This window comes from Charadrius vociferus, unplaced genomic scaffold (genome assembly GCF_000708025.1).
Source record: "Charadrius vociferus isolate BGI_N301 unplaced genomic scaffold, ASM70802v2 scaffold156, whole genome shotgun sequence".
NCBI lineage: Eukaryota > Metazoa > Chordata > Aves > Charadriiformes > Charadriidae > Charadrius > Charadrius vociferus.
The window spans coordinates 1,354,035-1,369,884 of record NW_009649042.1 but is presented as its reverse complement, the minus strand read 5'-3'; the positions used below and the strand labels follow the sequence as shown (position 1 = coordinate 1,369,884).

At 40.9% G+C, this 15,850-nt stretch overlaps 1 protein-coding gene across 1 annotated transcript in view; it reads right to left on the bottom strand.

Annotated features, from left to right (window-relative positions):
* TPO (thyroid peroxidase) overlaps positions 1 to 15,850 on the bottom strand; it is a 67,522-nt gene that overhangs the window by 17,985 nt on the left and 33,687 nt on the right. Inside the window, exons 7-10 of the mRNA XM_009887928.1 lie at positions 14,142 to 14,657; positions 5,782 to 6,040; positions 5,109 to 5,279; positions 3,348 to 3,585 (exon numbers count right to left, since the gene is read on the bottom strand). Of these exons, the coding sequence (XP_009886230.1) occupies positions 3,348 to 3,585; positions 5,109 to 5,279; positions 5,782 to 6,040; positions 14,142 to 14,657 (1,184 nt within the window). The remainder of the gene's footprint in view (positions 1 to 3,347; positions 3,586 to 5,108; positions 5,280 to 5,781; positions 6,041 to 14,141; positions 14,658 to 15,850) is intronic.

The window sequence follows — 15,850 nt, the reverse complement described above, 5'->3', positions numbered from 1 at the left end:
TGGCTGGTGAAGACAGGCAAAACAGTCACTGAGTACCTCAGCCTTCTCCATATCCCAGGTAACCAGGTCTCACATTTCCTTCCTGAGCAGGCCTGCATTTTCCCTAGTCTTCTGTTTATCACCAACATACCTATAGAAGCTTTTCTTGTTGCCCTTGACCTCCCTGGATAGATTTAATTCTGTCAGGGCTTTAGCTTTCCTAACCTGATCCCTGGCTGCTCACGCAATTTTTCTGTAATCTTCCCAGGCTACCTATCCTTGCTTCCACCCTCTGTAGGCTTCCTTTTTCTGTTTGAGTTTGTCCAGGACCTCCTTGTCCATCTATGCAGGCCTCCTGATTGTTTTTGCCTGACTTCCTCTTTGTTGGGATGCATTGTTCTTGAGCTTGGAGGAGGTGATCCTTGAATATCAACCAGCTTTCTTGGGCCCCTCTTCCCTCCAGGGCTTTATCCCATGGTACTCAACCAAGCAGATCCCTGAAAAGGCCAAAGTCTGCTCTCCTGAAGTCCAGGGCTTGCTGTGCTCCCTTCTCACTGTCCTAAGGATCCTGAACTCCACCATTTCATGGTCACTTCAGTGAAAGCTGCCCTTGAGCTTCCCATTCCCCACTAGCCCCTCCTTGTTGTTGAGAGCAAGGTCCAGCATGGCACCTCTCGTCTTTGGCTCCTCTGTCACTTGGAGAAGGAAGTTATCATCAACATATTCTAGGTACCTCTTGGATTGCTTATGCCCTGCTGTGTTGACCTTCTAAGAGATATTGGAATGGATGAAGTCCCCCATGAGGACCAGGGCTTGTGAACGTGAGGCTGCTCCTATCTGTCTATAGAGGCCCTCATCCACTTGGTCTTCCTTGTTGAGTGGTCTGTAGCAGACCCCCTCTGTAATATCACCTTCCCCTGCCCTCCCTTTAATCCTGACCCATAAGTTCTTCGTCAGCCCCTCATCCATGCCCAGGCGGAGCTCCATGAACTCCAGCTGGTCCTTGACACAGAGAGCGACACCCCCTCCTTTTCTACCCTGCCTTCCCTTTAATCCTGACCCATAAGTTCTTCGTCAGCCCCTCATCCATGCCCAGGCGGAGCTCCATGAACTCCAGCTGGTCCTTGACACAGAGAGCGACACCCCCTCCTTTTCTACCCTGCCTGTCCTTCCTAAAGAGCCTGTGTCCTTCCATTCCTACACTCCAGTCATAGGAGCCATCCCAGCACGTCTTCGTGTTGCCAATAAGATCATAGCCCTGCAGGCGTGTGCAGGTCTCTAACTCCTCTTTTTTACTCCCCATGCTACATGTGTTTGCACACAGGCATTTAAATTGTGCCCCTGATGGAGATGACTTACTGGCTAGAGTGGCTGGAATTCCTTTGTGGTGCACTCCAGGTGCTCTCCTGCCAACCTGCAATCCTTCTCCAGGCTCTGAACATCTACTGCTGGTGCCAGCATCAAACTGGCAGCAGTGGGATGAATTGAGGTTCCCATCCCCCCGTCAACTTTAGTTTAAAGCCCTCTTCACCAGCTTGGCAAGCCTATGACCAAAGATATTCTTCCCCTTCTCTGACAGATGAACCCCATCAGTCCCCAGTAGACCTGTTTCCTCAAAGCGAGTCCCATGGTCTAAGTAGCTGAACCCCTGGGTGTGGCACCAGTCCTGTAACCATTTGTTCATTTGCCAGATTCGATTGGCCCTTTCAAACCCCTTCCTTTTGTCCAGGAGGATTGATGAAAAAACTACCAGGCTATCAGGGTGGAGATCAATCTGTCAAAAATTCCCCTTAGTCCTGATTTCTGAATTTGAATGCATATGTTAGAGGAGATGTTTTGAAATTCCTACTTACTGACATGTCAATTAGGGTATCCAGTAAGCACGTAGTGTTACTAGCGCAGATATAGATAAAACCCAATACTCTATCTGACAAGGCACTGCAACCACTGTTAGACTTTTCCATTTTTATACATCCTGTGTGGCAACTATAACATGTTTTTTACATACTTCTAACTTCTTATAGATAGTTCCTTATTAAAGTATTCATGACGATACCATTTCACATTTAAGTTAGCTGACAGAAACTTTGTGGCAGAAACTTGAGGAATCCTTTTATTATTAGAGCTCTCTTTTTCTCAATTTGAAGTTAATGTTAAATTATGCTTAAGTTTAATTAATGGAAGTAGTATCATAAGACACTGAATAATAAGTAGTATTGTAAAGCACTGGATCATGGAAACAAGCCTGGAACAGCCTCGATAGATTATCCTTTCCCGGATAGGGTCAAGTATGCCTGTACGACTCAGAAGACTTTCAGCCACGTTTTTAACACAGCTGAGTGGAATGTTTGTTGTCTATACAGTTTGTGCTAATAAGATGCCACCTTTATGATTAACATAGCTTTTTCCTGTGAGCTAATTAATTAACATTTTTTAAAGTTCAGATTTAAATTCTGCCTCAGATGCATATTTACATAACGGTTTCTTTCCACAACAGTGACTTATGAGAGCAGCTTAAAGGTGAGCATAAGGACCAGAGGTACTTAAAACACCACTGCTAGCATGGTGTGAGCTGTTTAAAATTAGTCTTCTTGTGAGATTCAAAATTACTGCCACAAGTACACGATGGAAATGAAAAACAGGTTGGTTTTATAATTGCTTCAGGAGCAGAAGCAAGATATAAACTGCATCTTGCACCCCTTTGTCACCTGAAGTTGCACTTCTCCTGCCTTCCTGGTGTGGAGGATTGAACTGGCACAAGACCCTGGTGGTGGTTGTGCAGGGTTGGGTGAAGGGACATACTATGCTGTGCCTGATGAGGCAATTCTGTGAGAACTCTGCAGTCCCAATTCACATAAGACTAGGTATGTCGTGTTTTTATTATCCCCACTAGGAAGCCCGAATTATAGCTCTCTGCCTATTCCTTCTGACTTTGCTGTGGTTGCCATGGAAAATGTTGAGGTTCTTCCAGTTAAGGACCCCGAGCATGACGCAGACTTCAGGGACTGGCTAGCTAAAGTCTGCACAGCATTACATCCATACACACAGAAGTTATCTGCCCCTGGCACTATTAACTGCTGTTGGCACCTTGCATTTCCACCAGGAGTGCAAAGTTGGGAATCTCAACACCACAGAAACAGTCTCCATATCATCTGGAATTGAAATTATATATAGACCAAAGAAGAGTAACAAACCCAACAAAACTGAAGGATCAAAGTTAAAAACTTGAAAGTGGCAGGGAATAATTTGTTTAAAGTCTGTCTAAGCATCATGTTGTCTTATGTTCTGGGAAGTATTCTCACATATCTGTAAAATCTGCATTGGTACTGCGTATTACAAAAATGATTCAACAACATGAATAAACTCACCGATCACCATCCCTTAGGGCTTTCATTTGCTTTCCAATTATACAGGCAAACAGGGGACCAGTTCTAGCACCTGGAAGAAAGTCTTCTACCAGACCACCAAGCCAAACATCAATATTGCTAGGATTGTGGTACAATTCCATGATTTTTTCAGTGACATTTTGATTGGTTATTACTGTATTCAGGTCAGTCTGAGTTTCCAGTTTTGGTAAGCCACAGAATTCTCGCCAGTCATTATAACCTGTAAATATTATGTTAAAAGGAAGATTAGACTTGACTGTTTAGCATGATATATAAAATTAATAAATTTAGAAGCACTGGATTCTGACATCCTTAATCATAGTCATAGACAGTTATGTCTAAAAATAGGCCTATTATTAATGGTTAAATTGATCGGGAAAATGATGGCAGGATCTGAAACTACAGGATATACAATTGCTACATCATTTTCATGAAGGAAAACAAAGGTTTAAAACAGTTCTCCCATATTTAAGCAATGAAAACATGATAGTAGATAATGGGAGCATGCACTGTTTCTTGAGGTTTCCAGACTAGGAATACAGGAGGCAGGTGAAGAGTGGGCAAGAAGTAACCTGAATGAAGTTAGTAACTAAAGCACTTTACTAAGGAGAGTGTCCTAAGGCACATGTCCAGCTCTCTGGAAAATATATTTCTTTTATGTTCTTTTACATCATTGGAATTAATCCCCTCCATCTCACCCCAAAAATTTAATTTCTGGCCTGGGAGATCAAAACTCCATTTCTACCCTTGTATAGCTGACAGCTTTAAATTCCAGGCCAGAGTCAGACTTCATTTCTACTGTCCTGGGCCAACGACTTGTGTATTCCTAGCTGTAGAGTCGCACAGGAGAAATCGAGAGGGTTGTCACCAAGAGACATAATGCCCTTAGACAGTCAGTCAGTCCTACCTCCATAGGTGGGACCTTGGGCTCAGAGCACAGAAGGACAGCCAGGTTTGTTCCTGAGTCATGCAGAAAAGGGGTCTGATGAGGCAGGGGGTCAGGACACAGTTTTAGAAATGAAAAAGAAAGAGTCCCTGTCTACCATGCTGAGGGTCACTGCCTCTGCTCTCACAAGCTGTGGCGTGCTTGTAAGAGGTTTTTACACAGGACTGGGAACCTACTATATATTTTAACAGCTGATGCAATCAAATTGAAATAAGCTCCAGCAGTCTTCCTGTAAGCTGGTACACCCATGGCCTGATGGGCTAACGCTCCTTGACTGTTAGTTCAATCTTACCCTGGGCTGACTGGAGTAAAAAACCTAGTGCAAAAACCAGCCACAAACATGCAATAGTTCTCAAAACGAGGTGTGCACCTAAATCAACACCACTCCTGGAGACATCTCAACACCACCTATGGTCGGTAGAGCCAATGAGGTTGTGTCTAAGTTGACCTGTCCTACAGGCTGGGGGCACCCTGCTGATGGCAAGTAGCTGCTGCAGGCAGAAACCCCACTCCTGTGGAGCTGGTTCCAGCAAGAACAAGCCTCGGGTACCTACACCAAGCACACCCAGATCCACTCACTAGTACTGTCCTTCCAGACTTAACAGATTATTTTAATTTCAAATGCTGGGGAATATTTTGTTTCCATCAAATTTAAAAATATCAGTCACATTTTAAGAGACTTAAGCTACTTTTCTGATTACTAAAGCTATTATTTAAAAGCTTATGATTACATTCCAAATATAAGCAGTTAGAGTTTGGTTACAAGTTGGGAGAAAATTCAAGAAAAGTCAATAGACCTGGGAGTCCGTGATCACGGCCACGCTGTAAGTTCAATGATGCTAAATCAAGCGAACCATTATTGGACAACACAAACAGTTTTTCTGTTAATTCCTCATTCAGTAGTTGATCTTGCACTTGCAGTTTTGCTGAATGTGCTAGAAGACCCCTTAGTAAAGGATCCAAGCCTCCTTTAAACACAAAAATAATATAACGTTACAGCATATATATAAACCATTATAGCTTTCTTAACAAATGTGAATGCATGTATGCTTCTATGTTTTTTAAACATTGGCCACAGGCTTTTACATTCAAACATATGCAGAAACTTGCTGCAAGTTGAAATAGAAGTAATAGTGCTATGAAAAGGCTTCATCTGCTTCTTCAGGTGTAAGAAGATTTTGAACCTGGTAATACATTCCTCCACAAAAAAAAAAAAAAAAGAAGATATGAAATATCTTCGTTAATCTACCAGACTGGTTTAATCTGGAGAATAACTTTTGTCTGATTCGGAGATGTATTTAACTCAGAATAATTGTTCCAGTTCATGTCAGTGCTCTGGTACCTGTTTAACAACTTAAATCAGTGATGCAATCACATAGATGTTCCTATTCCTAATTCAAGATAAGTAACTTTGAAAAAAGTTACAGTATTTTGGAAAAAAAAATCCAAACAGTTTAAATATAACCATACCTTCTTTAATGAGCCTCCAGGGACTAAAGAAAACTTCATGCAAGTGAAGATTTGGTAGTTCTGGATCATTTAAATACTGTACATTCAACCGCCTTACTATTGGTTGGATTGTTGCATGACCAAAACGAAAAGCAGCTGTTGAAAATACATTAGAAACCGTAGGATTCATCGTGGGATCATAACCTCTATAAAGGCCAATATGCAGATTAAAAGCATCTGGACCAATGATTTTGGGAATGTAGTCTCTTAAAGTAATAATCTGAAAGAAAAGAAAGAGAAACACTTACCATTCAGTGTTTTTATAGATGCGTAGTAATGTTCCCCACATGCTAAATACCCTTTTCTTCACTCATCTATTTTGGCAGTAAGGAGACAAATGACTGGAGAGCATCAGTGGCACGGCTCAGTGCAGTACAAGAGCCAGGGCCCTGTCAGCTCCTGCCACAAATCCTAGACCAAAGCCTTCTGAGAAGAGACTATCACTGTTGCTCACTTCCAATCCATGGGGGTAACCCAGCTCCTGTGAGGAGGTGTGCTGAGGTTTAAAGCCCTGATTGTGATAATGTAAATTATAATGCCCCTAAAAGTAGCAATGAAAGCATGAATTACTACCAAATCTTTCAAGAATGGTTGTTGATAAGAACAAATTCTATTTTCAGACATGTATTTGTGACACAAAACTCTTTACTGAATATTTGAAATGACCAGGATTTAAACCACTGGTGCCCAGAATCCCTTGGTAGACATTTTATGCTAAACTCAAGCCAATTTATAGACTCCTAAAAAACACACTTGAAACATAAAAATGCTGATAAACACCTTCTGTCACATGCTTTAATAATGTAATAGCATTACAGTCACATGAAAAAAGCATATGAGTAATCATGGCCAAAAAAAGGAGAAAACAATCTGATGTACCAAATAAAATGAAAGTGCATTATAGGTTAAAGATTACGCTGAACTCAATAAAGCATAATGGGATGAATATTACACATAATGGGATTAATATGAAGCATAATGAACTCAATAAAATACCTTATAGATTCAATATGCTGTGTAATAAAATATGCGGACAAATGTACTTTGAGCTTGATATAGTGCATATTGAAAAGCTAGCTGGCATAAATTGACCTTATGAAAAACTTGTATCTTTGCTTTAGGCTTGGCAGAGAGACAAGCAAACCCCTCCAGAACTCACTCACTTCCCTCAGACGGCAGAGGTAACAACCCCTTTATGTTTTCAGGTTAGGTCATGCAGTGAACAAAATATTTGAAAGACAGGTAGGAAGGGTAGGATTGAAAGGGTAGGATTCCTTTTACAGCTCCTTTAATACAACATATGAAGAAAATAAAATAATTGCTAGAAATTAATACTGACACTCATTTGAGAAGTCAACCTTTTGCTACATTCACAAAAGTTTTGCAAACCACCAGTTCTTTCTAATTTTAGATTTAGAGCTAGTTTTTTCAAGCAAAGACTTTAAATAGGACTAGGTTAGCCATGGACACAAGCATCCTGATACATGTGTCATTTTTTGCTAATTGTAAATGAAATCCCAAGCTAAGCTGTTCATAAAGGCCAGATTCCCTGAAGGAAAGGGCAATTCAGATTCTTCATTTGCTCCAGAGGTAAGATCTGAATTTCTTTTTTCCTTGGTGGGGGCAGAGGGATTGCTGTTTCAAGACATGAAAATTAAAAGGCTAAGGTAAAAAAGAAGTCTTATGCCTGTCCTTAGCTAGGAGAGGCATCTGTTTGATGGAAACTTTCAATAGCTACACAAGGCTCCACCAAGTAGAGGTGATTTTTAGACAATACAGACTAAGAAGATGTTACTAATACAGCAGAAGATGATACTGCCAGAAAGAATCTGGACTCTGACAAAGAGCTATATCTAAAGTACATCAGCAGGTAGCAGCCAGTCTTTGTGTGGTCTCTGAACATACCTAGCCTGAATTTGTCTGCGTGAAGTCAAGGAGAGGCTCACTACAAGTTCTCATAACTGACACATATATAACATTTTAAAAAGGTGTAAACAGCTGACAAACATCAAAACTATTTTTGTTAAAGTTATTTTGCATGCACTCCCTGCTTTGAGAGAGTGATTTGAAAGATTTATTTCCTTTCATATTTGGCATAAATAAGCATAATACTTCCTTTCGATACCGTGTTCCTTCAACATCTGAGATTCTCCTGTGGAAACAAAGGAATATTCTTGTCTAAAAATACATCAATAAAATCAGAGCCATAAAGGCACTATATAGAAAGGAAATTGCAAACAAGTACAATGAAGTGCTCTACTATTTATTACTTACTTTAAGCCTATTTATGAATAATAAGTTAACTTTCAGGTGTTTGCAGCACCATAAGGAATTTATGTGGATATAATGAGTCTGAATCTGCGAGGCACTGGGTGGCCTCAACTCCTTGTAACATTTCTGAGATTACTGATGATCTAGGCTCCTCTTAGGAGACATTCAGCACCTCATAGCATCAACTCCAAACCCTGTAGAAGTCTCATGAAGAAATTAATTTTAATCAATAATGTCAATATTTCTACTGTCTCACCGTAGTCATTGTTTCAATGGTATAATTCAGTGAAAAATGATGACAAATGGGCACTGTATTTTAAACAGAAGCCCATATGCTCAATATTTAAATGACTTTAGTCGTCTATATGACCAGATAGTGACAGAAGGATTGAGAGTATTTAAATGTCATTTAGTCATATCAGAGAAAATAAAATTCTGATTTCCTAGCAATTCAACGAATCATTTGATAAGTATTCAATCAGAAACAGAATCTGAATGATTACAAGACTGTCAGAAAAGGCTTTGTACAGATTTTGCATCATATCATGAATCACATGTGTGCTGTTTACAGAAAAGTAACTGAATCCTGACCTGAAAACACAATAATACCTCAAGTTAAACAGGTTGTTAGTGTGAAAGGCAGCATCCCTCTCATTCAGAAGGCAGAATTACAACCGGGGTTCCCAAGTGTCCTTATGAACTCAGTAAGCATCCTGGATGGGTTTGCCCCCAGGTTGGGCCACCTCCAGCAGAAATCAGACATACATTAGATATTTGGAAATAAGTTACATAATTTCAGATTATTTTTGAGAATTTTTTGTTCATGTTAAAAATTATTTCAAATCAGGTGCAAAAGATACAGAAATTCTTATTACTTCTCATAAGGTTCATCAGACTTTCCTTTCCAAAACCCCTCCAGCATTTTCCAAAGTGGGTGTGAATGAGGCACAATTGATGGAAAAGGAAAATAAAAAAAAAAAAGCTGGAAGAAAGAATACAAAAATACGTGAACTATCATAAGAAGAATTAAGGCCAAAAGTGCAGCTTACCTTTGCCATTGGCCAGAGGTAACTGCAAAGGCATAGTATCTCACTGAGACAGTGAAGAGCCAATTAAATAAAGGTCCTGCACTTAGGAAAGATTGCAGAAATAACAGAGAACAACCAAACATAGCAATGATGTTTAATTCATTAAAGTGCAGTTGGTTTGAGGTTCTCCCTGTAGATATTAAAGGATTTACAGACAATGTTGAAGTCCTAAACATTTCTGTAAAGGGTGATTGGATGATAGTTCAATTTTTAATAAATAATGCACACATTATTATAGTTCCATTAATAGTCTGAACTATATTCTTTATAAACATGAGTTATGCAACATATACACTTTTATAATATCTATTATTTATTTATCTTTTATAATTTCATAGAATTAAAGCTGTGAATGGAGTTATCTAATCATCTAATTTCACAAACAAGTTTCATCCAGGTTAGCTATGTTGAAACCAATAATTATAGTTAAGTTAAAGTATGTCAGCCTCAGAAGACACCCCATTTCAACCTATGCCTTCGATCATGGCAGAGAAGTAGGGATGCAAGATGTTCAGAGAACATAAGCAGATGTAGAAGGAAGTGAAAAAAGCACCTATATACACTCTGAAAACTAAAGGTGGTTGTCAAGTGTAATTGGGATCAACTGGCAGTAGCACGATTCATTCAGAGATGGTTCTCTGATACTGTAATAAATCAAAGAAAACTTGATTCAGATTGATCTGCAAAACTCCTGCTTCATCTGACTAGTGCCACATCATCTGGCTTTCACAAACCAAATGGCACATTAGGGGAAACTGCCTCTAAGAGGAACAGCACACGTGCATTCAATCGCATCCTTCAAACCTCTTATATATGAAATAGTAATGTTAAGACCATAACAGCTGAATAATTGAGCATTTTTTCCTGTTTTGCCTACACTTTTTGTTTAAAGAAAAACAAATTTAAACTCTTTCCTTACAAATAGCTTAGCAGGAGGAATCCTGATTCTCCTTACTCTGTTTTCTGAAGTCAAAACAGGAATAAGCAAAATAAGCAGATAGTTTAATTTCAGTTAGTAAATGACAATGAAAATACATCTTTTTGCACAAAACATTGGGTAGAGAATATATTTTTGCCACTGTATACTGCAGTGTTTTTAGAGTTAAGCATGTGTCATTCCTGTAAAATACAAGGGCAAAGTTAACCACCGCTGTACCTTATATAAACTACTACTTATAAGTGAAACATGCCTACAACACAGCCAATAAAATCTGTTTTGTCCAGGATATCAACAGGCAATTGTTATGTTTGGTAACTTTGTCAAGTTTCTATTATTAAACGCTTGCAACTAGAGATATTTATGCTGCTAAAAAAGCATCTAGGAGGAAAAGTGTGGTCTAGAGAGAGGTTTTTCTCATTTTCCTATTTCTAGAAAGAAGGGAAGGTTTTTTGTTCAATTCTCTATAATTACACACCCACGGGCAAAAATTACACTTGAAAGTATTCATTCCAAAAAGAGAGAATTTTAGAAATGTATAGCAACTGGAACTAAATTTTAGAGTGGAAATCTCAAGGTAACTTCAACTAGAGCTGTCATTAGTGTGCTGGTTATCATACCGCATTAATAGAGATACTCCAATTATCTCTCCTGAATGAATGTCTCTGAACCAGCAAGATATAACTCAAACACATTTCTAATGAGCCATAGGCAAAACTCATTATTCTATGATACTGGTAGAGATAATGAGTAGCCCAGATTCATGCAGCGTATTGCCATGCACAAAGTATTTTCTTTCACGCCATAATGCTACTGGATGTAAATCAGAAGTGTTTGAACGCACAGAGGCCTACTTTTGGATTTGCACATTTCTTCTGACATGTATTGACAACCATTGTCAGTGCCATTATTTTAATGCAAGCAGCACATTTACAGCAGAGAAGTTGACATGGTTAATGTAACCAAAATATACATATATATAAAAGCCAAAATTTTTAAAAGGACTAACTAAATACAATTAAATGAAGTATGTTGCTTTTCTGAAGTTATCTGGCTTTAAGTTCAGGTAGCAACATACCAACCACGCAGGTGGTTTCTCAAAGGAAACATTCTGCATATTCTGGTAACTAAAAATTGTGGCAGAAGAAAGGCAAAGTGTTTTATCAGAAGAGTGAAATTTTCCTCCCTCCTTACCCAATTAATCTTCACAAAAGGTTCTTTTTGATACTAAAAAAGCTGTTTATAAGTATCAGAGGTAGACACGCTGGAGGGGAGGGATGCCATCCAGAGGGACATGGACAGGCTGGAGAGGTGGGCCCAAGCCAACCTCTTGCAGTTCAACAAGGCCAAGTACAAGGTCCTACATCTGGGTCAGGGCAATCCCAAGCACAGATACAGGCTCGGTGGGGAATGGCTGGAGAGCAGCCCTGAGGAGAAGGACCTGGGTGTGCTGATTGACCAGAAGCTCAGCATGAGCCTGCAATGTTCGATCACAGCCCAAAAGGCCAACCATATCCTGGGCTGCATCAAAAGAAATGTGGCCAGCAGGTCAAGGGAGGTGATTCTGCCCCTCTACTCCACTCTCGTGAGACCCCACCTGGAGTACTGCATCCAGCTCTGGAGTCCTCAACATAAGAAAGACATGGACCTGCTGGAGCGTGTCCAGAGGAGAGCCACAAGGATGATCCAAGGGCTGGAGCACCTCTCCTATGAGGACAGGCTGAGTTGGGGCTGTTCAGCCTGGAGAAGAGAAGGCTCTGGGGAGATCTTATTGTGGCCTTCCGGTACCTAAAAGGGGCCTACAGGAGAGCTGGGGAAGGACTTTTTACTAGGGCATGTAGTGACAGGATGAGGGGGAATGGATATAAACTGGAAGAAGGCAGGTTTATATTAAACATTAGGAAGAAGTTTTTCATTTTAAGGGTGGTGAGGCACTGGAACAGGTTGCCCAGACAGCTTGTTGAGGCCCCATCCCTGGAGGTGTTCAAGGTCAGGCTTTACGTGGCCTTGGGCAACCTGGTCTAGTGGGAGGTGTCCCTGTCCATGGCAGGGGGATTGGAACTCAGTGATCTTCAAGGTCCTTTCCAACCTAAACCATTCTATGATTCTATGATCAGAAAGTGTATGAAAGTCCCCTAGCCTTCAGATTATTCTGGTCCTGATATTGCTCATCCAGTATTATGGGTTGTAACAGACAGGCTGAATCACTGTGTCGTAGGTTATCCGATTAAAGCTGAATCTCCACAAATGCAAACGCTCTGGTGAGGCTTGGAGGAGCAATGTCAGGTGGAGTAATCTGAGTAACCAAACCATTGAAAATGGACTTGCAGGATCGTCCGTTCCCCGAGGCCACCAGAGAGAGTGGATAAAACCCACCAAGATGAGTCAATGAAAAAAACTGTCCCCCAGACACCATGAGAGCTAAAGGGGTGGTTGCCTGAAGGGGCAGGAGTTGTGGAGTGCAGGGAGGAGAGGACTTGGAGGAACTGTGTAAGAACTTCGTTTGCAATGTTTCAAGGGGATTGTGGGAATGTGAAACACTATGGGGTACTCAGGGAAAGGACTAAAGATGGGGAATAGAGAGGGGTCAAGGTAGACCGGAAAATGCATGGGGAAATAGAGAGAAAAGGGGATAAAAGGGGCTGTCTGAATCTGAAAAGTTAGCTGATCAGTGTGCTCGTCTGACTGAGCCCTGTGCTTGATCTCTGCAGTTTAAGCTATATTATTCTGAAATCCCCTTTCTCACTACCCGCTTTGTGGCTGTGCTCTCTACCCTGAGTGTGTGTGTGTGATCACTAGTGTGTTTCCAGCCAGACCAGAGATGATGAGCAGCATAAGAAACTTGAGGACTCACAAAGAGAACGAGAGGTACCCTGAGCCTCAGGGGCTTGTGGGTCCAGGCATCATGAGCTGGACCATCTCTGGGGCCAGCCACTGTGCAGGCTGTCCAGGAGAGCCCCACATTGCCTGTGTGCATACTATGCTAATGGGCTTCAACCCTGAGCAGCTGCAGAGAACAGGGGTCAGGCCATCCGTGCTGTTCACACTCGTGTGAGTGCCAGCAAAGGTGCTGCTTTTGGTGTGTGCTCATTTGTGTGGCCTGCCATGTGTGCGTGCACCCACACGTATGCCTACTGGGCATAAGGAGCCAGCTTCTCCTTGTACTTGGCTGGACCTGAGGACAGGGAGCCACAAAGCCACAAAAAAATCAGGCTAGCACTGGAGCACTGATCTGGGTCCTGATGCCATCCGGATCTGAATGCCTTCAACACTGTGAGCAAGCAGATTATATTCCGTGCAGGGGAAATCCTGTTGAATGTTTTTGTTTTGTTTCATTTATGATAGGGTCTGCAGGAGCAGAAGCTGTCCACACGGAATGCCAGGAAAAAAAAGAAGTTAAAGGCTGCGTAGCTACTTCAGGGGCGGGGGCAGGGTGGGGCGGAAGGAAAAATACTGAATAGAAATAGATTTTCCTATTTTCAAGTCTAGTATAAACATTCTTAGGGACTCTTTTCTTCTGTGTTTTCCCATATTTATTTCTGCTGATAACTGCTATCAAGAGTAGCCCTTGAAGTTTATGCATTAATGCATCATTGAGAACTTCATGGGCATTTTTACACGGGGAATTTATTAATTTATATAATTCCTATGAGAAAGTAAGCATTTTGAACACTGTCTAAATACAGAGACATTCCTTTTTAATTTTTTTCTTTACCCCCAAAAAGTGAGGCCTGAAAAGGCCTCTTCAATAGACAAAATAGACACTGGAGAAGCCTGCAGAAAGATGAAATTGCCATGAAAATCAGAGCACTGAGGAGTCTGGACAAACTAAGGACAAGGACTTTTCATTAAGGAAAGTAGAAAAGAAAAAAACTTTGAATGCGGTGAATTTGAAGCACAGAAATAAGTGGCAAAGGAAAGATAACATCATCTTCAAAGCCACTGACAGAGACATATATGTTTTGTGATCAGTTCTGTTCTAAGATATTCACTGCAATGTGTAGACAAGCAAATAAGCAGCCAACCTGATGCAGAGCACCGACAATTTTTCGTGCTTCTTGGTAGACTGTCTCTGCGGTCCAGTGGCCGTTGATGCTTTTGAGGGCTCTGGCCAGGCGGTTGTGCTCTCTCAGCCACAGCGTGTGCATAGCTGCCAGAGATGTGACCTCGCTGGATCGGCTGTCCCCAGCCATAAAGCATTCAATCCTCTCACCTTCACTCGCATTTGAGTCCTGTGCACAAGGTGATGGGATCCGGTCTGTAAAAGGCAGGTATTCCCGATGGTTATCATAATATTTAACGTTTACTCTCAGAAGGCCTTCTTTGCTTGTTAAATTCCTCAGTTTGTTTTCAACAGCAGGGGTACTGCCATAGACGGTAGAAGCATCAAGGAAAGAAGTTAAGCCATTGATCTGTTGTCTTGGACTCAGCGCTGATAAATTTCCAAAGAGAATCCCATGATCACCAGTGCCGCACGCAGGAGATGAGCGGTAGAAGGGTAGGCAATCCAACCCTGCAGTTAATGTATCATTGGTGGTCACCTGCATAAAAAAAACAAGTGTATTTCCTGAGGTGAAGGTAACAGCTGTAAATGTTGAATTAAGGCTTGTGTAAATATTTCCATTTTCTGTTTCAACTTTCTGTTGTTCAGATCTCATCTACTGGAGTGACACATTCTAAACCTGTAGAGATTTTTTCCTTGAGATTAAAGGAAAAAGATGATTTAACCCTTTTAAAGCAAAGACAGAAATAAACCCCAAAGCCTTTACACTGTTGTAAGAGCAAGCTACTGCATAGATCTACAGCTAAATTAGCCTGGCTTCCAATCAAAATTAATCATGAAACGTATTACAGTGAAGATGTGAACATCTGGTCAAATTATGTTCTACTGAACACCAAGTGAAACAGCAGGTTTACATGTATACATAAAAACATAATGAAGAGTTTCAACGTCTGCAGCAGCATTCTATAAAAGCTTTGTTCCGGTATCTGATTTTAATACAGTTTCCTAACTAAAAAAGGCATATGTAATTATTCACTCAGCTTTCTGCTTGTGCCCCACAATCCTTCCCCCACCTTATTTTACAGTGACAACTGTCTTACAAGCATTAAATTGTGATTGTCTTTATATAAAGCAAAAGCTGAACATAGCCTTTGACAAATGAAAGGCTGCCCAGTCCTTTATCAGTTTGACCCACATGCAGCCAAAAGACCGAGGTCAAATGGTGATCCAGCATTTGTGTGAATAGTCAGCGGTCGTACAGTCTGAACCCACCTGTCACGCAGTCATCTGCTTCAACCACAGGTAAAGGGAATGGGAGAAACTTGTGGGAATTATCAAATTGGACCTTGGGGTATACGTAAGGGTCTTAGGGGAAAATACAGCCCAAATCAGACAGATAGAAGTTTTGCCACAGGAGAGCACTGAAAATGGTATGTGAATGGCTTAAGAGGTGTGGGGAGGGCAGCAGAGGTCTGGGAGAAGGATAGAAAGGAAGAGGGAGAAAGGTTTTATTCGCATTGTAGGATACCCAAAAGGAAAGCTCAGAACACCAATTCTATTTCAAAGAATAGAGTTCATCGCTAAACCAAACCATGCCAGGTTTCAAATTAACTAAAATTTACCTTTGTTACCTCATGCACATTTGGCTTTATGAACTCTGTTTTTCTGAAAAGCACATTGTTTCCAAATTCTAGCTGCACTGCATTGTGCACCCACAAATAGCCACAACAA